Source organism: Camelina sativa, chromosome 9, assembly GCF_030686135.1.
Source record: "Camelina sativa cultivar CO46 ecotype springtype chromosome 9, ASM3068613v1".
Classification (NCBI taxonomy): domain Eukaryota; kingdom Viridiplantae; phylum Streptophyta; class Magnoliopsida; order Brassicales; family Brassicaceae; genus Camelina; species Camelina sativa.
The window spans coordinates 22,769,905-22,794,695 of NC_141888.1; the positions used below are offsets into that span (position 1 = coordinate 22,769,905).

At 35.4% G+C, this 24,791-nt stretch overlaps 4 protein-coding genes and 2 pseudogenes across 4 annotated transcripts; 4 read left to right on the forward strand and 2 right to left on the reverse strand.

Moving 5' to 3' along the window:
* Positions 1 to 6,048: 6,048 nt before the first annotated feature.
* Positions 6,049 to 8,457, forward strand: LOC147938557 (uncharacterized; annotated as a pseudogene).
* A 58-nt stretch (positions 8,458 to 8,515) lies between these two features.
* LOC147938558 (uncharacterized) lies at positions 8,516 to 8,995 on the forward strand. Its single transcript, XM_087464157.1, has 2 exons — positions 8,516 to 8,803; positions 8,884 to 8,995. The coding sequence occupies exons 1-2, from the start codon at positions 8,520 to 8,522 to the stop codon at positions 8,993 to 8,995; spliced, it is 396 nt and encodes a 131-aa protein (XP_087320283.1). The 5' UTR covers positions 8,516 to 8,519.
* A 191-nt stretch (positions 8,996 to 9,186) lies between these two features.
* Positions 9,187 to 10,242, forward strand: LOC147938559 (uncharacterized). The gene is made up of 4 exons (XM_087465675.1): positions 9,187 to 9,252; positions 9,323 to 9,430; positions 9,515 to 9,751; positions 9,847 to 10,242. Exons 1-4 carry the CDS (start codon positions 9,187 to 9,189, stop codon positions 10,240 to 10,242), a joined length of 807 nt encoding a protein of 268 aa, XP_087321801.1.
* Positions 10,243 to 10,280: 38 nt separating this feature from the next.
* On the forward strand, positions 10,281 to 10,953 carry LOC147938560 (uncharacterized). The gene is made up of 2 exons (XM_087464655.1): positions 10,281 to 10,581; positions 10,669 to 10,953. Exons 1-2 carry the CDS (start codon positions 10,378 to 10,380, stop codon positions 10,951 to 10,953), a joined length of 489 nt encoding a protein of 162 aa, XP_087320781.1. The 5' UTR covers positions 10,281 to 10,377.
* Positions 10,954 to 13,654: 2,701 nt separating this feature from the next.
* Positions 13,655 to 15,322, reverse strand: LOC104711123 (UDP-glycosyltransferase 76E6-like). Its single transcript, XM_010427807.2, has 2 exons — positions 14,751 to 15,322; positions 13,655 to 14,672 (listed from the first exon to the last, which is right to left on the reverse strand). Exons 1-2 carry the CDS (start codon positions 15,229 to 15,231, stop codon positions 13,795 to 13,797), a joined length of 1,359 nt encoding a protein of 452 aa, XP_010426109.1. The 5' UTR covers positions 15,232 to 15,322; the 3' UTR covers positions 13,655 to 13,794.
* Positions 15,323 to 18,935: 3,613 nt separating this feature from the next.
* LOC147938561 (UDP-glycosyltransferase 76E6 pseudogene) lies at positions 18,936 to 20,317 on the reverse strand (annotated as a pseudogene).
* Positions 20,318 to 24,791: the final 4,474 nt, after the last annotated feature.

A 24,791-nucleotide genomic window follows, 5' to 3' on the forward strand; every position in this document is an offset into this window, starting at 1 on the left:
GTACAAAGTTTCCGTGAGGCAGGGTTTGGAGGAAAATGTTCCTGAAATAGAAGTTTCCAAAAGTGGAAAGTTTCCAAAAATGGAAAGTGCTAAATATGGGAAGTTTTACGGGAGTTAGAATTTGTCCATTTTAGCGGTGGAGAGCCTTGGAGGGGCTTGTGTGTGGCCTTAGTGGCGGACTTTCGAGTCAGTGTGCCCGTGTGTGGCGGTCTTTTTAGACATTGTGTGGCCTTTGTGGCAGGCTGTTTAGCCGTGTGTGGCCTTTGTGGCGGGCTGTTTAGCCGTGTGTGGCCTTTGTGGCGGGCTGTTTAGCCAATTGCATGGCCTTTGTGGCGGGCTGTTTAGCCAGAGTGTCTTTGTGACGGTCCTTCGGGACAGATGGTCTTTGTGACGGTAATTCGGGACGAGTGGCCTTAGTGGCGGTCCTCTTTAGGACATTTGTTTGGCGTTGGTGGCGGTCCTCTTTAGGACATTTGTTTGGCCTTGGTGGTGGTCCTCTTTAGGACATTTGTTTGGCCTTGGTGGCGGTACTCTTTAGGACATTTTGTTTGCCCTTGGTGGCGGTCCTCTTTAGGACATTTTGTTTGGCCTTGATGGCGGCCCTTGTGGCATGTAAATGATCCTTGTATGGTCATGAGGTATTCCAGCGAGGGGATATGTGGATGGTAGGACATTGAGATGTTTTACGCGAGCCACGGGAAGGAAACCTGGATAGGGATAGAACTCAGACATGTTCAGAATCGTTTGCTCGCGACTCTTGGGGGACTTTGGTTCTCCTAGTACTGCCATATTCAGAGACTTTTTGGCTTGGGAGTATGGTTGGTATATCGGCTTCGGACGACGGTCCGGAGGCGCGCTGTAGGGTGACGACCCGAGAGACGAGTTTGGATTTTTTCCTTAAATATTATGGCATGCGGGTTTAGGCCCGATGAGGAGCTAACATTTAGCATGCAGACTTAGGTCTGATGAGGAGCCAATAAGAACTCAAGGTTTTGGCCTATGAGTAAAGGAAAGTCCAAAAAGTCGAGAGCAAATGACGCCTGGAGAGTGAGTTTATCGCCTAGAGGTGACCTTCTGTAGATCGGTCGGAGGAGTGTGGGCCGTGGAGACGGTTGCACGGGAGTCCTTGGCTGATGGTTGTTCGAGATTTGAGGACGAATCTAGAATGGTGGGGGAGAATTATAACACCCGCAAACCATTTTTTGGTATTTTGGTGAGGGTGTCGATCGACACCACAGGAGGTGTTGATCGACACTAGTTGTACCCGGTTTGGTCGGTTCGATTTTAATCATCCGGTTTGCGTGGTTGGTTTAGGAAACCCTAAAATCGGGTTTTAAAAGGGGAACTCGACCTTTCTCTCCCCTTTTGGCCGTTTTTGACAAAGAAACAGAGAGAAGAAGGAGATTTCGATTTTGGGAGAGATTTGTGAGTTTTCTTAGCTATTCTTGTGGGATTTGGAGCTAGGAAGGATCTAGAGGCTTGCTAGGAGGGTTGGATTCGTTGCTCTTGGTTTGAATCTTCTTGCAAAGAGGTGAGTGCATGACCATGGCTAATCTAAGCCTTTGATTCTCTTGTTCTTGCTTGTTTGTTGCTTGTTTGTGTGTATTTCTTGCTGGGATTGGTTGATACAGGTTCCTACGGATGTATAAGGCTTGGGTTTCGAGTATTGGACAATTTGGAGGAGATTTGGGAGTGAGATTCGACTCTCGACTTCACGCGGATCGCAGTTACAGAAGGAGTGTCGATCGACACCACTAGGTGTCGGTCGACACTGTGAGGTAGTGTCGGTCAACACCAATGCCAGTGTCGGTCGACACTAGGCTGGTGTCGGTCGACACCTCCCTTCCAGCGAGTCGATGTTTGGTTTCCTGGTTTGTTTGTTTGTTTGTTTGTTTGTTGTTTGTTTTGGAACATTGGAATCATTGTTGCTTGTGTTTATAGCCCAGTAGATGGGAGGATTGCCTCACTGAGTGTTTATCAAATACTCATGCATCTCAATTTGTTTTTGTGGTGCAGGTAAAGTCAAAGTGTGATCGTGGAATCAAGGCGATGAAGAGGAGGATGTTCTAGTGGTTCGCTTGGTTGTCTGGCTTCTGTTAGGTTGCTAGAGTTGAGTCCTAGAGCATTGTTTAGGATTGCTGGTTATTTGATTTATGCTGTTTGGATCATTAGTTTGTGATTGGAATTAATAATGGTTATTATTTTATTGGTTATTGGATTATTGGATATTTATTGGTTTGTTATTCCGCTGTTGATTATGAATGTGGTTAGGTGGCTAGTGGATATGGGACCACTAGTTGTAGTTTATTTATATATATATAATATTTATTATTTATAAAAAAAAAGGTCGGTCGTTTCAGACAATAAGAGCAAGACTTGATTCAGTCTATATCTTAAAGTGATTATATTGCTAGAAGCAATATTTTATAGCCCTCGAGAACGTTGTAAAAGCGAGAAAAAGTTTTGTAGACTTTTGACAACTTTGTAGAGAAAATGGTGAGAGTTTATCTCTAGGTGAGAATCCTGGATGTAAATCATTGTTGTTGATCTTATGGATCTCATAGTGTGTTGAAAATAGATCGGGAACAAGCTAAGAGAAGATCTTAGAGTTGTGTAAATCCGAGATTGAACACTAACTGTAATGGTGTTCAAGAAGTGTTTTCAAGAAAGTTTGAGGACGTAGGCCTTTGCTGAACATCGTTAAAAGAAAAAATTATATGTGTCTCTTATCTCTTCAGCACTTACAAGTGGTTCTTGTTAAAAGAAAGGTACAAGAACAAGTGCAAATATGTTAAAAGATAAAATGACACTCTTGAAAGATGGAGAAATCAGATTGTATAAGATCATTCATGAAATTTCTTGAGTTACAGATTTGACATCTGATGAAAGAGATGTTATCTCAAGATGCTTACATCGTCTTACATAGAAAAATGGTTTGTATTACCATACTAAGAAGAAGAGTAGAAAGAGAAAGTTTTACAATGTGATTATGAATAACTCCTATTTATAAGATGATTGTTTGGAAGATTGTATGTAAAATAATATTTAGGCTTAAAGTTCAAATAGATATTCTATATGAAAGGGGTTCAAATGACTTGAAGTTCAATGACCCAGTAGAATATATGATGATCATATGAGTTTGTACCTGAAAGCGCTGTTTATAACAGTTCAGAAAAGATGATATATATGATCATAATGCATAACCTGAAGATGATGCTTTCAGGGGGAGAAATATGATCATAAGCGTGGTTGTACTCTTTTCCCCTTATTATGATTTTTATCCCAATGTGTTTTTCCTTGAAAGCTTTTTAATGAGACAACAAAGAACACGCGAAAGATAAACACCTTATAAGGAATATTATGATTTTAATGGTGAAAGACTATCATCTTCAAAGTCTTTGACATACATTAATGAAGATCGTGAGAGACAAAAGTAATGATAAAGATGAGTCACTTGCGAGACCTATAACCAATAGAAGAATGGCGATATACGTTTATAACAGATTCGTTCAAGTGAAGATTTGACGAACCATTTACCAAGATGTTTCCAACCACTACTTTCACGAAGCTACTTCATCATACTGGTTCGGTCATCTCAAAGATTTCAAGTGATGTACTCAAGAGGGGGAGTAAAAGCGTGCTGCACTCTTTTTCCCTTAACCATGGTTTTTCCCACTGGGTTTTCCTGGTAAGGTTTTTAACGAGTCAGCATCTCACATGCGCATTTGGAACTACATTTATATAATGGTCATCCAAGGGGGAGTGTTATAGATATATTGTATAAGGTGGATACCCATTATCGGCCCATTAATATGAACCCTAAACCCTAATATTGTATACTATATATATGTTGTATCCTATACAACAGATGAATAACAGAGAGAACTATTTCCCTAAAACTTCTGTTTACAACAGTTCTTTTGTTCTTTTTGGTTTGCTTTGTTCTGTACATACAGTAAGTCAGTAAGAGTTGGTGGTTTTTGCCACCTAAGGTAGGTTCTGTTTTGGGATTAATGTTCTCCAAATATAACAAAATATCCTCAATAGTTGTTCTCCAATCTTGGTGCAATTATTGATCAAAGTCCAAAGAGTTGTTTATACGTATATTATTGGTGCAATGGATTACGGTAGGTACGATTGAAAGGCGCTGTGGACATGAGAGCAACATCTTCTTACGACCGCTAGAAATCACTACCATTATTTGCTTACTCTCTCCCTATCTATACGTTATTATGTTATTACAATATATGTTATTACAATATACGTTAAGCTATGACTTTCGAAGCATAGCTTGAAATCTAGTAATATGAAGGTAATTTGCAGTGGTTAACATCTTATTAGTTAGTTTTCATATCTACTAAGAGTTCATCTTCATATAATTATTTTTTTTGTCATCACAACAGGTACTTACTTCTGATGATGTCTTGTGCTATCATATTACTTAAATTTGATCTTTTCTTATAATGTAAAAATGTAAAGATAAATATATTCTGTTTCCGTAGTGAACAGGTATCTCAAGAAGATGGAATCATGGACTTAAAGTAGAGACAACCGTCTTCACAGACTTCTCATGAAGTGTACAAACTCCTCTAGCGAGTTGTGTGAAGAACCTCCACTTTTAACACAGGCTCTCAGTTTTTCCTTTGTTTGTTCAACCATTTCAATAAGCTCTTGTTTCTCTTCAAGGACTTGTAGGTTCCTATAGGATACACATGAATTTCTACACTACAGGAATTAAGGGTATTAATAGCATAACATTATAGCGTTTTTGATTTTTACGCTACAACTGAGTATAGAGAAACTATTGATAGCGTTTTTCAAAAGGTAAACACTATGGTAGGTGGAGCGCGAAAAATTATTTCAGAGTGGCGCTTAGTATTGGTTCTATTATAGCATAGGTAAACTTAAAACGTTATTGTAGGTTAACCCGGGAACCAAATTTTACATTGGCTCGAAAATTGGAAGAAAAAGACAAAAAAAAAACATGAGTAAAAAAAAGAAAACAAAAGGTTTTCTAATTAGGTTTTTCTTTTGTCGATCTCGTCTCTATTCTCTCGTCTCTCTTGATCCCATAGATCCCAATTAGCTTGATTCCATAGATCGAAATCTGAAACACCATAGATCCCAATTAGCTTGATTCTTCCACTATCGATCCCGCTCAGTCTAATCCCTCTCATATCGATCGCCGAATTTGATACATAAGGTAAACAATATGTATGGGTTTTCGTTTTTCTAAACGATTTAGTTTTTATTTGTGTTGGGTTTGGTCTGTTTCAGTTGTTTCTGAAGTAATTGGGTTTTGGATTGATGTTTGTATGATTGGAATCGATCTCTTCTTATGTGAGTTTGGTGTTCGACTTTCAATCTGTGTTTTTGCATAATTTTTGTCTGTGTTTTGATTCTGTATGAAGCTAATTTGGTTTCCTAGCTTTTGTGAGTATAATCTTTTGTATAAACAGAATTGGAATTGACTCAGTTTTGTCTGATTGTTGTTGAGAGGTCAAAGACTCTAGTAAATAATGCTAGAGAATCGGGTTTATATAAGTTCTTATTTACTGTCTTGTTTGTGTGATGCATAGATTCAGAAAAGTTTATACATGTAAAGAACATAAAAATCAATTCTTGTGTCTCTAGTTTTCTACGTTTATTTCCATTTTTCCTGCTGCTCTCTGGTCATTACCAGTTACTGATTATATTTTGTTGACTTGTAATTGTGAATTGTAGTTGGATTTGCGGATCTGTAGTTGCGGCTTTGTAGCTGTTCAGTACAATAACTACAAGTTATTTACGGCTTTGTAGCTGTTCAATTAAAGATTAGTTGTGTTGTAATGATTCTGATAATCCATGTCGTTTTTTTGTTTGCAGATTCTTGATTCATAATCTTCAAAATTTTTGTTCGTTCCTACCTTGTTCTTTGAATTGTGTAAGATATTATTTCTCTACCTTTTTGTTATACATTTTGTGTCTGATGTGAGTGTTTGATCATTAAAGTTATTATGATAATGTATGTATAAATTGGTGGTGGAGATTGGGTCGTATTGGTCTAATATGGACAAGACATGGGCTTGGCTTCCAAGGTATGCACCTCTCTGTTATTTTCATAGATGGTTTCATTTATAGTGATTCTGAACTTTGGTTTTTTTCTTAAATTATTATCTTAGGAATAGCCTTAAGTATGAGATTGGAGCAAAGAATTTTGTGTATGGAGCATCAAGTAGTATTGGTAATCCTGCAGAGATTCTCTGTCCATGTGTCGATTGTCGGAATGTTTGCCATCAGCTGCTAGATACTGTAGTGGATCATCTTGTGATGAGAGGTATGGATTTGAAGTACAAGAGGAATACATGTTGGTTTAATCATGGGGACAGGAGAAAGAGCACATCTGGAGATGTTCTAACTTCAGAGGAAGAGGCTTATGACTTGATAAGGACAGCTTATTTTGAGTCTGAAGTTGGTGATGAACATCCATCTGAGGCGTATACTACAGAAAAAGCAGAGTTTAGGGAAAAGTTAGAGGATGCTGAAACTGCACTATACTCAACGTGTCACAAGTATAACAAGGTTTCTGCAATAACGGTTCTTTACAACATCAAAGTGAAGAGTGGGATGTCAGAGAACTTCTTTGATCAGCTATTGACGACAATTAAAGACATGTTGCCAGAAGATAATGCGCTTCCAAAGCCCACTGCTGAGATGAAAAAGTTCTTGAAGGTTTTTGGGTTTGGTTATGATGTCATACACGCATGCAAGAACGACTGTATACTGTATCGGAAACAGTATGCTCAGATGGAAAGCTGCCCTAGATGTACTGCATCAAGATGGGAAATGGATAAACATAGTGGTGAGGAAAAGAAAGGCATTCCTGCAAAGGTCCTTCGGTATTTTCCTATCAAAGACAGATTGAAGAGGATGTTTAGATCAAAAAGAAAGGCTGAGGACTTGCGTTGGCATTCCAACAATGGTAGTGAAGATGGTGTAATGCGACATCCGGTGGACTCTATTACCTGGTCACGTGTGAATTATAAGTGGCCAGAGTTTGCTGCAGAACCAAGAAACCTTCGACTTGGTCTTTCTACAGATGGAGTTAACCCCTTTGCGATGCAGAACACCAAATATAGTGTATGGCCAGTCTTATTAGTGAACTATAACATGCCTCCAACAATGTGTATGAAGTCCGAGAACATGTCCAACTGCACCAAGCAACAACATCGATGTTTATTTAGCACCGCTGATAGAAGATTTGATTGATTTATGGAATGGAGGTATTGAGGTTTATGACTCATTTTTAGAAGAGAAATTTACACTAAGGGCTATGTTGTTGTGGAGTATCAGTGACTATCCAGCATTGGGGACATTGTCTGGATGTAAAGTTAAGGGGAAACAAGCCTGTAACGTTTGTGGAAAGGACACACCAAGTAGGTGGTTGAAGTTTAGTAGCAAATATGTGTATATGCGCAATAGGAAACGACTCAGGGTTGGACATCCGTATAGGCGCAAAAAATTATGGTTTGACAACACTGTTGAGAATGGGACAGCAAATAGAATTCAAACAGGGGAAGAGATTGCTGAGATACTGAAAGATTTCAGAAATAATTTTGGAAAACCTTTGGATAAGAAGGGTAAGCGGAAAAGGTCTGCCTTGTGCGGAGGTGAGGTTATTGAAGAGGAAGAGAATGATGAAGATAGTGATCAATGGAGGTGGAAGAAAAGGTCCATATTATTCAGTTTACCTTACTGGAAGGTTAGTACCGATTTATATTTGTTTAAGAAATAATTTTGAGTAAATGCTGAAAATCTTATTTACAATGTTTTAGGATTTGCCGGTGCGTCACAACATTGATGTCATGCATGTGGAGAAGAATGTGTCTTGACACTATGTTGTCCACTCTGATGCAAAATACTAAATCTAAAGATGGATTGAAGGCAAGAAAAGACTTGGAAGATATGGGAATACAAAGACACTTGCATACAGAATCACGGGGAAAGAAAACTTACTTGCCTCCTGCAGCTTATTGGATGTCAAAAGAAGAGAAAAGAAGATTTTGCCTTAGGTTATCTAAGTTCAGAGGACCTGATGGATATTGTGCGAATATCACAAATTGTGTGACAGTGAATCCTCCTGCTATTGGTAATCTCAAATCGCATGATCATCATGTGCTAATGCAAAATCTGCTTCCTGTGGCTTTGAGAGGCTTGCTGCCAAAAGGGCCTAGGATTGCTGTGACTCGACTATGCAACTTCTTCAAGCTATTATGCCAGCGTACATTAGACACAGAGATGCTAACATCATTGGAGACTGATATTGTGGAGACAATGTGCCAAATGGAGCGTTTCTTTCCTCCATCACTATTTGACATTATGTTCCATCTTCCGCTACATCTAGCAAGAGAGGCGCGTTTAGGTGGACTGGTACACTTTTGTTGGATGTATCCATTTGAGAAGTACTATTTTCTTTGATTTTGTCTGTTTTGATACAACTAGATTAGTAACATTATGTTATGTGATTGAGTTGTAGGTATATGAAGACACTTAAGGGATATGTGAAAAATTATGCAAGGCCAGAAGCATGTATGGCTGAGGGCTATTTGGCTGGGGAATGCATAGCCTTCTTCTTAGATTTTCTAAAGAATTCTGCACTGGTGGAAGAAGCTGTAAAACGAAATGAAGATGTGGAGGCTGATGATATTCTCCTTGAGGGTCGGCCACTGCAGAAGGCTACTGAAGTAAGACTTTCAGACAAAGAGCGAGATATAGCCCATTTGTATGTGTTAATGAACACATCACTTATGGAGCCCTATGTTGAGTAAGTAAAATTCTGTTTATAACTTATATCTTTATGCAATTTATATACATGAAACTGTAGAGCTGAATCTTTATAAACAGGATGCATTTAGAAGAATTGCAAGCTAGTGATTTCCGGTGTGAAAGAAATGAAACTCTACTATGGAAATTGCATACAGAAAGGTTTGCACAGTGGATAAAAGAAAAGGTCTGACTTTGTTTTCTATACTTTAGTGCTTAAGTTTCCCGTTACTTAGCTTCATTTTGGTTTTAACTAATTAAGGTGCAATCTTGATACATGTATTTTCTATGTCTTTGATACATGTATTTTCTATGCATAGTAAATATATTCATGTGGATATCGTTGGATTAATTTTGCAGGAGAAAAGTGAAAAATACAGGAAGATGAGAAAGTCTCAGATTCCACACACGACTAGCCGCAAAGGACTGTTTCGTCTGGGACAAGAGATGGTAATTCTGTTTCTCTTTAGTTATATAAGAAGCATAAGTCATGTTACTCATATTTTAGGACCTCTTGTAGAAAAAGAAGAGTTCAGACCCTTCTAAGGTTACTAGAAGTAAGATATGGATAGAAGGACACACTCATAAGGATGGAAGACCTGTGAAGCCTGAATTTGCTGAGACTATTGTAAGTAGCTATCAAATTTTAGTTTAAATTTTTAATTCCAACAGGTTTGGCATAATTATATTGGTTGATATATATGTGTATCAGGAACAAATAAAAACAATCGATAGTCAAATGGAGTCCACAGCCAATGATAACATAAGAGAATATGCTGTCAATCAAGTGTTGGGAAGAGATAAACCTGGAAGAATTAGAGGTCTGTACAGAGGGATTACTGCTACCAAACTAGCTCTCCTCCAGGCTAGAGACACACATGTACAGAAACTTGAAGCAACACAAGCTGAATTGCGTAGCGAAGTTCAAGACTTGAGGAATATGGTCAATGTCTTAGCTGGAAAAACAGTAAGTATACTAGTTTCTATATATGAGGCTATTAGAAGACATCGCATTTAACTAACAGTTCCATATCTTATTGTTAGAAAAAATCTGATAATGTGGGAGCTCAATCTGGTGTAAGTCATGTTAGTGGAGGAGTTAGGTGTCAGCTGCTAGATTGGATTGCAGATGAAGATATCGTTGTCGGTGAAGGAGAATTCTGCTCTTTCGATCCACTATACAAGATTGGTCGCATTCCACTTGGTCCTAATGTTGCAGCTGTTATTGTAAAATCTGTAATACACACAGGCTCACAATTGTGGAGGCCTACACAAAACATTATCACACTTGGGGAAGTTGTGGGACTCAAAATTCCCTGGCAAGGTGATAAGGTGATTTTGGATGAAGACATCTCAACAAGTCCAAACATAACTTCTGGTTCCAAGGTAATCTTCATAGTTTATTTAATTTCTTATCACAACTTAGAATCAAAATTTTAGTTTCTAATATATTTGAATCACTATTAGGATACCATATCAGCTGAGTCACTTCAAAGATGCAAACTTTTTGATTGGAATTCTGATGATGGTGAATGTATTGCTGAGGGTGTTTTGTGTTCTACTGATCCGAAACAAATGATAAACAACATTCCTATTGGTAAGAATGCTTGCATTGTGAAGATTGATCTTGTTCTGAGGGATGCGTCTTATCTGTGGAGACCAACATCTGAACTCCATGTGATGGCTGATGCACAGTATAGAGAAATCCAATGGCCACTTACTAAGATAAAACGCATCAGTCAGAATGCCGAGGTGCCTTCAGTGAGAAGCTCGTCTGGGGTAAGTATTGATGTTGCTATGATGTGTATTTCATTTTAAAGATGACTTTCTGATGATTGTGTTATGATTGTGTTATTGATGTGGTAGAATGCAAGTTCAAACTCTGGTTCCAGCAAAGGGAGAAACAAGAAGTGCTTCCTGTTGGATTGCAAAAATTCTGAAAAAACAGTTGCAGAGGGCCGAGTGTGTTCAACTGATCCTGCAGAGACAGTCCATAACAGACCCTTAGGACCAAATGCTTGCAAGGTCTGGGTTGATTTTTCAATGATTGATAATGCTAAAGTGTGGAGGCCAAATTCAGAAGTGCAATTCATCGCAGATGCACAAGGCACAACTGTTGCTTGGCCTAATGACAAGATAGTCTATCTCTGAAACTTCTTAAGTACTAAGTTTTTTTCCTTTATGTCGAACAATTTGTTGTTTTAAGTGTCGAACACTTTGTGTTTTCTTTTATTACATGTACTTGACTTTGTTTTCTCATGTTACTAATTATATGTTGTATCTTGGCAATACTGTTTTAATACTTAAAACATTTTAATTGGAAAATTGAATTAATTATTTTTAGGCATGTACTATAGGTTTCAAGTTAAATGATTTTAAAGATTTTTAAAATTTTTAAATGATTTTCGAATTTTGTAAAAGAAAAGTTAAAAAAATAGGAGATAAAAACAAATATAACCAAATATCTCAAAAATATATAAATAGATAATTATAATATTAATAATTACAAAATAATAACAAAGTTATAATTTTAAAGAGTTTAGGGTATAGAGTTTAGGGTATGAAATGTATGGATTAGGTTTTTGGATTATATTTGTTTGAAATAGTAATAATATTAATTATAACAAATAATAACATAAATAAAATTCATTTGTAAAAATAATTTAGGGTTTAGGGTTTGGGGTTTAGGGTTTAGGATTTAGTTTTAGGATTTAGGGTTTAGTGTTTTTAAATAGTAGCTAATATTAATGATATAAAGTATACTATTATAACATAAATGAATTCTATCATTTTATTAGTTATAACATCATTAATGTGTTTCAACAATATGATTTACACAATAAGAAGATTAGTGTACATGTATTCTAAGGCAATCATATGTGTTACCTTCAAATTTCTAAAAATGTTGCAAAATATTTTTTTAAAATTGCGAAAAAAATATCTAATCATGTAAATAACTCATAAACATATTAATTCGTCAATATATATTTTAAAAAAATTATATAAATAGTAAAAACACATTTTTATGCCTATAAACAAAATAAGCCATTCATAATGTTTCACTCGGATTGCTGATGTGGCGAGATCTCAGCCATTCATCGGATCTAATACATGATCAATTTACTCAATCCAATCAATAAGTAATACTTGGATTCATGACATGGCGAAATCTCATCCTTTCATCGCCCAACCAAAGGCTTTGATGAAATCTTGTTTAATGAAATCTCATCCGTTCATCGCCTCTACATTCTCTTCATCCTTTCATCTCCTCGACATCGACTGAGAACAAAATTCAGAACAAAATTAATTCTTGGCTGATTCAGAAAAAAATTCTCGCATCCAACTTCTTCAAACATAAAATTCATTGCCATCTCCGACTCGAATCTGAGAGAACCAAAGAAGAAGACGAAGACGAAGAATGGTCTGTCGAAGGTACTATAATTTACATGGGTTCTTATAACCAAAAATTGACAGAAAATTGTTTATAAGAGTTTTGTTCAACTGAATCTAACACTTGTTTATTTGTTTGACAGTAAACCCCACTCGCAGTTTTGTTGTGTTTTGGTCTCTCGGTTGTGTTTACGCTTTCTCACCTTTCTCTTCTCGATAGAGTTATATGCTTCTCATTTGGAATAGTTTGAGCTTGATTCTTTTTTGGAATCCAGATTAGTTTGAGCTTGATTCTATTTGGAATCCAGATTTGTTGAATTTATGATTTTGCCTATTGCTTCAGCTAGCCACAAATTTCAGAGTAATTTTGTATTGAATTTATGATTTTGCCTATTGCTGCACAATTGTTTGCTAATAATACCCTTAATTCATGGTTTTGTGTATAGATTGTTTCTGGGTTGACTTCGTTTACAAGTGGAGGAAAACTATAATGGAAGTGGAAAGGTGTAGAGGCTCTGGTTTACAAATTTGCTAAAGAGGCTCACGTTTTGTATGGAAGCTTTTTTATGGCCTAAAACAAGTGATGAGGGCCAATAATTAGGAAGTAGTAAAGAAACAATTTTTTTTTGTATTTTCTTTATTTTATTTATTGTAAACAAACAAATTTTCTTATTTTATTTTTTTGTAAAAAATTGATTATAAAAAGACTCCTTTGTACAATACATCATTTTTATAAAATGTATAATTTAATAGTACAAAAATACATATAAAATTTACGTATTTAGAATTCTACAAGAACACTATCTATATAACTATACGTAAAAAAACGCTATCTATACAAAATTATATGTATTTTATAGTTTCATACGAATGCTATCTATATAAAACTATACGTAAGAAAACGCTATCTATACCCATATATTAACTGCTATTGTAATTCATAATAGAATAATTAACTTTATATATAGCAAACAACAGCCGCTATTGTAAACTTAACGATTGCATATACAAAACCGCTATGTATTAAAAAGATACCATAGCCAAAGGAATAAACGCTATGTAAAGTGTCAGACCTATTATAACGGACGGAGATACAGCGTTTACACCAACGCTATAGTAGCTTTAGATAGCGGTTTTTGGACACTACGAATACCTTCATTTCCTGTAGTGCTAGCTGTTGCTGCAAAAAATACAGAGATGAAGCTCTCTAGACAGCTTGCTGTATTGATTATCACAGTGGAAGCTGTCCTTTTGTCAACTGTATTCGATTGTGCTTTATAATAATACAAATCGTGAAACTGGAAATGCTTTGTAACTAAGGGGATGAAACTCGGGAACAAGCTCATGCTGTTGTCCTTTTTGTTCTGAGAAAAGGTTAAAACATAGTGATACAACATTATAGATAGCCATGACATTGTTTGCATAGATTTTAGACTACCTTTCAACGTAGCCATGACACTTATTAGTCGCATTTTATACTCGTATTGATTTGTTTTTTTTTTTTCATACAAAAATATAAAGCACGCACTTTGTAAATGTTGCAAGATGAAGCTTGATCAATACAATTTAATTATCTCAAATAATACATGAAGTTGAACAAATTCACATTGTCTTCAAGGACTTGACAAGCTCATCCAAAGCGTTGTATGAGGTACCCCCACTTTTCACGGAGGCTTTGAGCTTCTCTTTTAAAACAAGGGCTCTCTCCTCCATCCCAGCTCCTTCTTCCTCCACCATCAACCTCTTCACAGCTCTCTCAACCTCTCCTCTATCCACTTTACTACCTTCCACCTGAAACCCTATTCTCCAAACACTTTCTATATACATAGCATTCAACATCTGCTCGCCATGAAAAGGCCTACAAATCATTGGAACTCCTTCTGCTATGCTCTCGAGAATTGAGTTCCATCCACAGTGGCTCCAGAAGCCTCCCACCGCAGGATGTTCAAGTACTTCTATTTGCGGTGCCCGCTTCACAATGTATCCTCTATCTGAGACCATCTTACTGACTTCTTGTGGAAATGACTTTATCCCATTGAAGCCAGGGATCGAACCTGGTCGGATGACCCATAAAAAAGGATGGTTGCTATTACACAACCCCCAAGCCATCTCCAGCACTTCCTTGGTTTCCATTTGAACTACCGTTCCCACGCTTACGTATATCACTGACTTCGGTTTCTGCTTGTTCAACCATTCAATGCAGCTCCTGTCCTCTTCAAGCAAACTAGAAGGTGGAGAAGCTGTCATGTGAAGAGGACCTATAGGGTACATCGGAATTTCAATTTCTTGTTCTAGCCATGACAGAGATGAGCTCTCTAGACAGCTCACGGTGTTGATGATAGCAGCGCAAGCTGTTCTTTTGTTGGATACTTCCCTACAGAGCTCAAAAAGGTCTTCTAGTGGCCCCAATCCTGAAGTCGGTAGGTCTTTGTATCGTAATGGATAAAGATCTTCTACCACTTGTTCTTGCATTTCAGGATCTACAAAGTAAAAAAAAAATACTAAGTTTAACTGAAACGAATAGTTTTCGGATGTGTTATTAATATTGTTTTGAGCACCTTCCATGTCAACCGAAAACTTGTCAGCATTGAGTTTACTTAGTACATAGCGTGAAACGTAATTTGTAGCACTTTCAGTGCTGAAGATGACACTGGGAAGGTTAAACTCCTTAGCTGCAGCTCCACAGAAATACATGAACTCGTCGTAGATGATACAAGCAATATCACTGCCTTGTTGCAGAAGCAACTGAGCGATACAGTCCTTGAAGCTTGCCTCACTGGTTTTGTTGAGGTTTATCATAAACTCGATTCCTCCGAGTCTTTGGAGTTCAGATTCTGATAAGCTTTCTTTAATGGTTACAAAATGAAAGCCAGGGAAGTGTTGAGAAGAAGACCTTACTTGATTGAAGTGTCCCTCAACAACTGTAATTGAGAAGCCCTTTGACTGAAGGGCTTTCCCAAGTTGCAGCATTGGAGTTACATGACCTTGTGCTGGAATTGGAACTAACACTATCCTTCTCTTGGCTTCCCTTTGGTCCATTGCTTATTTGCTTATTACCCCTTTTTCTCTCTTGTCATCTCTCAATGCGGAACATATCTAAATAACTGATCCAAATTATTTTTAAAATCCCATTTGCATTGAAAAGTTGTTGCAATCTTCCAAATATGCCATATTATATTAGTTAAGTCTTCCTCGTGTGGCAACTACTCTTTGTAAACCTTTCTACACGTTAATGTGACATATTTAGAGTAGGTGGTTTTTAGCCAAATTAGGTACTGTTTTGGAGTTTTAAATAATAATTAAAGATGTCATGAGGCTTTACTTTATAGCAAAATTTCTTCAGAAGTGGTTCTCCTTATTTGGTGCAATTATTTCATCACAGTCCAAAGAGTTGGTATACTCAATTAGAATATATTTCCTTTTAAAGTAGTAACACGTATGGTTCTCGAATTTCCAACACGTATACTAATTTAAGTATTGGAACAATTGCATTTTTTGTACCCTTATTTGCATTTGAATGAAATCTTAGATCCCATATTCGTTTTTCGAGAAATATAACCATTAAGGGTGGTGAAATTACAGTTGACTCCCTTACGACCAAACAAAAAACAGAAGCCGAAATGACAGATTTAACCCGAGGAAGTCTGCAATAGATATTTTTACAGTTGATTTCAAATTGACGTCAAACGGAAGACTTAAAAATAAGCCTACTCCTTAATTATAGGTTAAATTTTAATTGTAAAATTTATAAAAAAAAAATAATTTGGTTAACCGTTTGACCAAATAATAACCACATAGACTTCCTGCATTGTAATAAAATAAATTTACATATAAACTAGTCAAATTAAGGGAGGTAAGGGTGATTAGGTTAAAATTATTTGATATAGGGTTTGCTTAAGTAGACTTCTCTGTAGACTATTGGTGGTTGACTTTGTAATGCCATCAACTATTAATATTATATTATTTTAAGCTCACCGACAATTTAACCAAACCGATAGCTGAACCTAACCGAATGCGTACCAATTCCCTGATTTTAACCTAACCGGATTCGGTAACCATATAAATACTTCTTTCTGTAGGTGAACCCTAGTTTGTATGTGCTTTCTCTCTCTCCACAATTTCTCTCTCTAAAATTCCGATATGTTGCTCTCAAAAATTCAGATTATATCCTCATCATTTATCGTCTTTGAAATTCAAGGACATCTCAGATATGTATTCTCATCATAGGAAGTCGGCTATTTGCTTTTGTAACGCTTTAGCTAATTATGTTCGAGAATATATATGTTCTCATAGTTTTTTGTTCATTTTGCACACAGATATGGGGTTACACAGCTACACTCAGCCATCTTCTAGTTCTTTGCAAGTATGGAGTGAAGGTCCACCCGAAGTAAACTTTCTTGGCCTGACAGTTGGAATTCCTGACAGATGTTTCTGCGGAAGGGAAACCGCTATGAAATGTTCCACCACAGCCAACAATCCTGGAAGGATTTTCTTTGGATGCAATAACCATGAGGTTGTTAGATTGTATGATGATTTATTCGTTTGGTATAATAATTATTTGAGTATAGATAATATTCTTATGGTATATTTATTTCTATGGTACGGTATAGGATGGAGAGGACCATATTATGAAATGGTGGGATGAGGCTATTATGCAAGAACTTCAAGCAATGAGAGGTGGACTTGCTGACCAAAGGGATTCTATTACAGCCATCCAGGAAAATGATGAAATGCTATGGGTTCAGCAGGAGCTAGACAAGGTGAAAGATCAGATGAAGGAATTACGTCTGTCAATTCGTCGTGTACGCGGGGTGGTCGAGAATGTCTTAATCGCCGGTATAATCTTAAATGTTGTATTAATCTCTTTTGCTTTGTAGATCTTTCAATTAAAATTTGTGAACCTCTCTTTATCGTGGCCGTTTGTTTGAATGGCGCATTTATGTCTGTAATCTGTTAAACTTGCTTCAGTTTCTGTAATATTTGGATGATATAATTGACTTCATTATTTGACCTATTTAGTAGACTTCTCCATTAAGAAGTAAGTCGACGAAGTCTACTCGTTAATGATTTACGACGCGACGGTTTGCGTTATTAATTATGTAACTGTTCATTGTAACCGTTTCGTCTCGTATATATAAACCAGCCCGAGGCCTTTTGATTATTTTAAAACTGCAACTAAAAAAGTTATCAGTCAATCATTTCTTTACTCTTAAAAAAAAATAGTACGTAGTTCATCTAGACGACGGAGAATTGGTGATTGAAAGTCTTGTATCGGTCAATATAAATCATCCACGCTTAATTGGAGACTGATCACAGTTGGGTAATTGAAACTTTCTCTATACCACTTCACGTTTGTTTCATTCTTAGAAAGATTCTATATCATATCACTTTATACTTGTAAGTGTAGAATTCTATAATCACACGCAACTTTTGTCCCTGTATTAATTTGGTTGATTAGATAGATTTGCAGTTTAAAGTACAATTTAGTTTCCCCAGAAAGAAGTCTACTTGATAAGTCTTCAGCATAATAGTACAAATTGATAGTTTTGCAGTTTAAAGTACGTTTTAGTTTCCCCAGAAAGAAGTCTACTTGATATGTCTTAGCATAATAGTACAAAATTAAATTTGATTTGATAGTTTTGCGGTTTAAAGTATGTTTTAGTTTCCCCAGAAAGAAGTCTACTTGATAAGTCTTCAGCATAATAGTACAAAAATTAATTTGATTTGATGGATTTGCAGACGGTCCAGTTTTCCGTGGCGAAGTCTGCCAGAGAAGTCGTCAACATAATCATTACAAGGTATAAATTGATTTGACATTAGTTGGCGGTAATATTTATATGCTTAATTTAACGATACGCGAGATCCGGTTTTAATCGGTTTCTTTACAATTTCTTTATAATTTTCCGGTACTGTTTCTAATAAAACGGTTTTGATTTTATAAAACCGGGATTATTATAATTATTTTAATTTTTACAAAGGATAGATATCTCTAATTCTTCCTCAAGGAACTAGAAAACTCTTCGCTTCCGCTTATTTCTGCCGCTTATCTCTATCGCTTATCACTAACGGTTGATTTTCCATTTTTTTTTGTTCATGTTAAATCTAAATCTTTATCTTTCGGATTGTCAGTTTACTTACTTTGTTTAACTTATTTGTACCAGATCTCGACGAACTTTGTATTCTTCAACCCAGCCACTTCAGCTTCATCTTCGCCGCATCGTCTTCGCCACCGTTGTCCTCTTCAATCAAACTGAAGTTTGACTTCTTTTGCAATTTGATAGTAGCCTTCTTTTCCAAATTTGACGTATAGACTAATTGGATTAGTCTTCCTCTTTCTCAATCTCTCGTTTTTTAATTTCCCCGCCAAACCTAATCTTATCTTGCAGAATGGATGAGAGAAAACCAGAATTTCCTCGGAGGTTTTACACGAAAGGTGAAGAGCCGCTTCCTCAAAAAACCATCGGCTATTACAGCAACGATACGAAGCTGTTTGATGAACTCTACAAAGCTCTCGAGTCGGATGAATGGGCCGAGATTTATCAATCTCGACTGGGTGTCTTGTTACAGTTCAACTGTCTCCAATTTGAATGGGCTTCCAGACTGGTTCACCATATGCTCACTTTACAGATAGTCTGCAACAAAAAGTACGAGATTCTTTAATTGGCTGCCAGTACGAGATTCTTTAATCAAGCTTGACCAATACAATTCAATTGTCTCTAATAATACATAAAAGTTCAACATTTTCACAGTGTTTTCAAGTATTTGACAAGCTCATCAAAAGCGTTGTATGAGGTACCCCCACTTTTCACAGAGGCTTTGAGCTTCTCTTTTGGAACAAGGGCTCTCTCCTGAATCTCGGCCCCTTCATCGTCTACCATCAACCTCTTCACAGCTCTCTCAACCTCTCCTTTATCCACTTTACTACCTTCCACCTGAAACCCTATTTTCCAAACACTTTCTGTATACATTGCGTTCAACTTCTGCTCACCATGAAAGGGCTTACAAATCATTGGAACTCCTTCTGTTATGCTCTCGAGTATCGAGTTCCCTCCACAGTGGCTCCAGAAACCTCCCACTGCAGGGTGTCCAAGTACTTCTATCTGCGGTGCCCGTTTCACTATGTATCCTCTTTGGGAGATCATCTTATTGACTTCATCTGGCAATGAGTCTATCATGTTATTGTCAAGGATGGAACCTGGTCGGATAACCCATAAAAAAGTTGGTTGCTATTACACAACCCCCAAGCCATCTCCAACACTTCTTTGGTTTCCATTTGAAATACGGTTACCACGCTTATGTATATGACTGACCTTGGTTTCTGCTGGTTCAGCCACTCAATGCAGCCCGTGTCCTCTTCAAGTAAACAAGAAGGTGGGGAAGTTGTCATGTGAAGAGGACCCATAGGGTACATCGGAATTCCAATGTTTTGTTCCAGCCATGACAAATACGAGCTCTCTAGACAGCTCGCGGTGTTGATGATAGCAGCGGAAGCTGTTCTTTTGTTGGCCACTTCCCTACAGAACTCGAATAATCGATCTAAAGGCCCCAATCCTGAAGTCAGTATGTCTTTGTATCGTAATGGTATCGTAATGGATACAAATCTTCTACAACTTGTTCTTGTATTTCAGGATCTACAAAGTAAAAAAAAAACATCATAGGTTAAGTGGAACGAGTGGTTTCAGAATGGGTTATTTTAAGCTGGTCTTAGGCACCTTCGATGTCGACCAAGAACTTCTCGGCATTGAGTTTGCTTAGTACACAACGTGAAGCATAGTTTATAGCATTTTGCGTGCTGAATAGACACTGGGAAGGTTGAACTCCTTAGTTGCAGCTCCACAAAAGTACATGTACTCGTCGTAGTTTGCTTCACTGGTTTGTTGACCTTTATGAGAAACTCGATTGGTCCTAGTTTCTAAGGCTCTGGTAATCTTTCATTTACGGTGACAAACTGAAAGCCAGGAAAATGTTGAGAAGAAGATCTTACTTTATTGGAGTGTCCCTCAACAACTGTAATTGAGAATCCCTTCGAGTATAGGGCTTTCCCAAGTTGCATCATTGGAGTAACATGACCTTGTGCTGGAATTGGAACTAACACTATCCTTCTCTTATCTTCCCTTTTCTCCATTGCTTCACCTCTTTCTCTTTCTCTCTTTATCCTTTCATGTCATATTGTCATGCAACGCGACCATGTATTAATAAGGTATCCAAATTATATTGACATTTAGAGCATGTGCAACCCACCTCTATATTTGTCTTTAAACTCTATTTTATAGAAAAACTCCATCCTATCTTTATTTTATACTAAATTATATTAAATTTCTTGTACGTTATTTATAAATTTTATTTTTGTTATAATACAATGATTTATATTCATTTACATATTTTTTATGTATGTTACCATTAAAAGTATACTTTTTACACCTAAATATACTCTATGTTACAAATTTATTCTTTATCACCTACCTATAAAATGTCTATATGAACACATTAAACCAACTATTTTACTTTCACTTCTCCATAACTTTTTAATTACTAAAATTGTTAACTCAAAAAACATTTTAAATTAAAATATATTACATAATATACTAATCCACGATGTATTATCACAATAATGTATGACCATCATGGAGAAAACCTCGGCTCCGCCCTCATCCCTTATGGAGAGAACCTTGCGTCCAACCTCCTCCACCATGGAGAGAACCTTGGCTCCGCCTTCCTTCCTTGCGGAGATAACCTTGCGTCCAACCTCCTCCACTTTCCTCCCTTGGGGAGATAACCTTGTGTCCAACCTTCTCCACTATAGAGAGAACCTCAGTTCTGCCCTCTTTCTGTGTGGAGAGAACATGTTCACGTCTTTTTGCTATCTCAAAATGGCTTGCTCCAACAACCAATGAAAGTTAAAACATTTTTCCAACGTCACAAAATCGTTTGATAGTAACTAATGTTAAATTTCCCAATGTATTTGTGAAAGTGTCTTTGACACACCATAATGTAGCATCTGTCTCTGTAACGCATCAACCGCCACCTTGCTTAGTGAGCCCATGCTCACTTTCAGTCCATGGACCCACCTTCCTAAGTGGGCCCTACATCTATTCCCAACCCGTGGACCCACCCATATTCGATGGCCGATTTGTTACGTCTAGGAGGCTTTAAAAACTTGTTTACCGACTCTACAAATCAACAAATGATATTTTCCTGTGTTTTGTCCTCACTCGCATAGTTCCGACAATATTGGGAAAAGAAGACGCATATATTAATTTTTTTTTGGGTCAACATATTAATCTTACCTATTTCCAACTAAAAAAGGAGAAAGTAGGAGAAAATTTTGGTTTAAAAAAATAAGAAAAATTTACCTTCCCATTTGAAAAAAATTTCTCAATTAAACAAACTTGAAAGCAGTGTTTTTGAATAAATTATTTAAATATAAGACGATCTATGTTTATATAGAAGTGCGTATTTACAAAAATTTAGAATGAATAATTAACTGTATATTTTCCTTAATCTCTTTTTCTATTTTTTGAAGAATTAATAACTTAAAATTAAAAATAAGTAAATATTATTATAATTTCAAATTCTATGAAATATATATATATATATATAATCTTCTTATAATTATTATTTTTTTTTATATATAAATTCTGTAATTTTTGATAATTATCTTTTTACATTATTAATATTTTTAAAAACAAAATATTTTATTTTTGTTGTAATCAAATTCCTCCTATTAAATATTAACATTTACACATGTCAAAATCTAAGATTGATAACTTGACACATGTCAAAATAATGTTAGTGGCTAACTTTCAAAACTCAACTTTATGTAATAAGATTCACTTCTAAAATAGAAATTGCTACTTTTTTGTTTTATATATATAGAGAAACTTTTTCTTTTCGGCTAATAGGGTAAACTTTTTTATTTGCAGAGTAATTCCTAACCTTTTAAATTTTTCTTATATCCATGATTAAAATAAATATTTTAATGATTAAAAATATTGAATGATCTTTGAAATTATTAATAATATTTTTAAAGTTATACAATTTTATAAAAGTTACAAATTAACCCATTTATTTCAACTTTTGTAAAACTTTTACAAAACTTTTATAAAATTAAGCTGATATAGAGTACAATAAATCCCCAATAAATATGAATGAAATATTTGTATTTCTTTACACAAAATGAGTTGTACATATGCCATTTTGTGGAACTACCCTTTTGTAATTTCTCATCTATTTCACATCTTTTTACTACTCAAATGAATAAAACTTGTATATTAAAAATAGTAAATAGTAAATATACTAAAAATCTAATTAAGTTTTGAAAATATACTATTTTGCAATTTGCAAAGAAACTCTTATATATATCAGAGGGACGTGAGAGCAATGTCTAGGCACCACCTTTGCATCCCCATCTTGGAAAAAATCACTACCATAAATGTTGTTTTACTCTCTCCCTATCTCTTTCATCTCTAAATTATTAAATGGAAATGTTTTACACCAAAAATGCCATAAGAGGTCATTTTTTGTTTTCACAGAACTGCATATAAAGAATGCTTGTATTTGATTTGAATGGTTTTTTATTGGCATAATAACCCATGTACTTTGTAAACTTTTCAAGATCTATACAAAAATCAAAGCTTCATCTACTATGTCACGTGTTTATCAACTTTACTCTGTCTCAGTTACGTGCTGGCTTTGCTAATTTTGGTTACTCTGGTCCAGTTTCTTTGAATGTCTATATGAGATTTATACAAAGAAGTATCTTTCTGAAATAAATATTAGATTATCAGACTTGTGGACGCTAACTCTTGTGGTAGATGCGAAAGGGCGTACAATATAGTGAGGCGAAAACACTTTAATTATTATCTTGTTAGAAAGTAACCAGCAACGGACGAAAGTTCCTTCAACTCTTCTTGGTCCTTCTCTTCTATCATTTAATTAGATGTCCAAAAACATAAATAATTGTCTTTTTCTTTCTTTTGTGATGCAACAATTCTATCTTAGCAACCCACGTGTTTGATATTTAAATTTCGTTTGCTTACAAAGTAAACCAATTGTTTTGTAAACCCGTGCTGGCACTCGTTGATAAAGTTTTTAAAATATTATTTCTTATTTAATTAATTAGTTATATTATTCTCTTCGAGTTTTTTTACTTGTCGTTCTAAACCTTTGCACACAAATTAAGAAAATAGATCAATGTTTTATTGTATCTTTCTTTAATGCATTTTCTAATTTTTTTATTAGTCAAAGTATTAAAATAGTTGAGATAAAATTGGTATTTTTACCAAACATATGCATTGGAAACCTAAAACAAAAAAAACCAGAATGACAACTAAAAAAAACTAGAGGGTGTATAATTTTTGTTGTTGGTGTTAGTGTGTGTAATTGATGTAAATTATGATTGGAGTGATTGGATTATACTGTATGTATTGTTAATCCAATATATACAAAATTGTTGGTGTTTTAGGTCCCGGTACATACGATTGAACAAAGAAACTTGCTCCCAATTTTCGATAATTATTCCAGTGCAAAGAAATGAATTATTAATATAGGCTAATTAAGAGCCGTAAGCCTAAAACTTCTTAGTTATTCAAAAAAAAAAAAAGAATAGTAGTAAGCAAAACTTAAAACATGATGTTCAATTTGCAAGATCAAGCTTGATTTATGCAAGTTCAATTTTCTCTAATAATACATGATGTTCGACATCTTTTCTTTGTCTTCTACTCATAGAGGCTTTGATCTTGTATTCTTTTATGGTAAACTAAAGTAGATTGATAACCTATGCTGGCATTCGGGGGTAAAAAGGTTAAAAAAAATTATTTTCATTTAATCAGTTACTTATATTGTAATATTTGTTGTTGGTGTTAGTGTGTAGTGAATGTAAATTATGATTTCTATATAAAAAGTTTTAAAAATCTTGTAAAACCTTTAAAAAAAATTTAGAAACCTTTGAAATCATGTAAAATCTTTTCTTGGTCCTCAATTAGAGGTCCAAAACAGAAATAATTGTCCTTTTTTTTTTTTGTAATGCAACAATTCTATCTTTAGCAAACTAGTATTTGATTTTTAAATTTTGCAAGATGATGCTTGATTTATGAAAATTCGGTTATCTTGTTTTGTAACCTTTTGTTCTACTCATAGAGGCTTGACATCTACTCATGTAAACTAAAGTAGATTTATACACGAAGTTTGACAACTTTACCTTTTCTTCTACTCATAGAGGCTTGATCTTGTTTTGTAAACAAAAGTAGATTGATAACTCGTGCTGGCACTCAGGGATAAATGATTTATTTTTGTTATTTAACCAATTAGTTTTATTATAATTTTTTTGATGGTGTTAGTGTGTAGTTCTTGTGAATTATGATTAGAGAGATTAGATTAATTAGTGTATGTTATTGTCAATCCAATATAAACAAAATTGTTGATGATTTAGGTTCTGATTAAGCGTTTTTAATGCATATATAATATTAACAAACTCTCGGATGCTTGGTACATATGATTGAAAAAACAAATTGCTCTCAATTCAGAATTTCAAATTATAAATAATTTTCTAGTGCAAGATAATATTCCAAAAAAAAGCTAAAACAACCTCTTATTGATTT

Coding starts and splice junctions, on each gene's coding strand:
- LOC104711123 (XM_010427807.2), bottom strand. CDS start 15,231: ATGGACCAAAGGGAAGCCAAGAGAAGGATAGTGTTAGTTCCAATTCCA. Junction 14,673..14,750: donor GTTTTCGGTTGACATGGAAG/GTGCTCAAAACA, acceptor TTTACTTTGTAG/ATCCTGAAATGCAAGAACAA.
- LOC147938558 (XM_087464157.1), top strand. CDS start 8,520: ATGAAGACACTTAAGGGATATGTGAAAAATTATGCAAGGCCAGAAGCA. Junction 8,804..8,883: donor CTTATGGAGCCCTATGTTGA/GTAAGTAAAATT, acceptor CTTTATAAACAG/GATGCATTTAGAAGAATTGC.
- LOC147938560 (XM_087464655.1), top strand. CDS start 10,378: ATGATAAACAACATTCCTATTGGTAAGAATGCTTGCATTGTGAAGATT. Junction 10,582..10,668: donor CAGTGAGAAGCTCGTCTGGG/GTAAGTATTGAT, acceptor TTGATGTGGTAG/AATGCAAGTTCAAACTCTGG.
- LOC147938559 (XM_087465675.1), top strand. CDS start 9,187: ATGAGAAAGTCTCAGATTCCACACACGACTAGCCGCAAAGGACTGTTT. Junction 9,431..9,514: donor CTGAATTTGCTGAGACTATT/GTAAGTAGCTAT, acceptor TATGTGTATCAG/GAACAAATAAAAACAATCGA. Junction 9,752..9,846: donor ACTTGAGGAATATGGTCAAT/GTCTTAGCTGGA, acceptor TCTTATTGTTAG/AAAAAATCTGATAATGTGGG.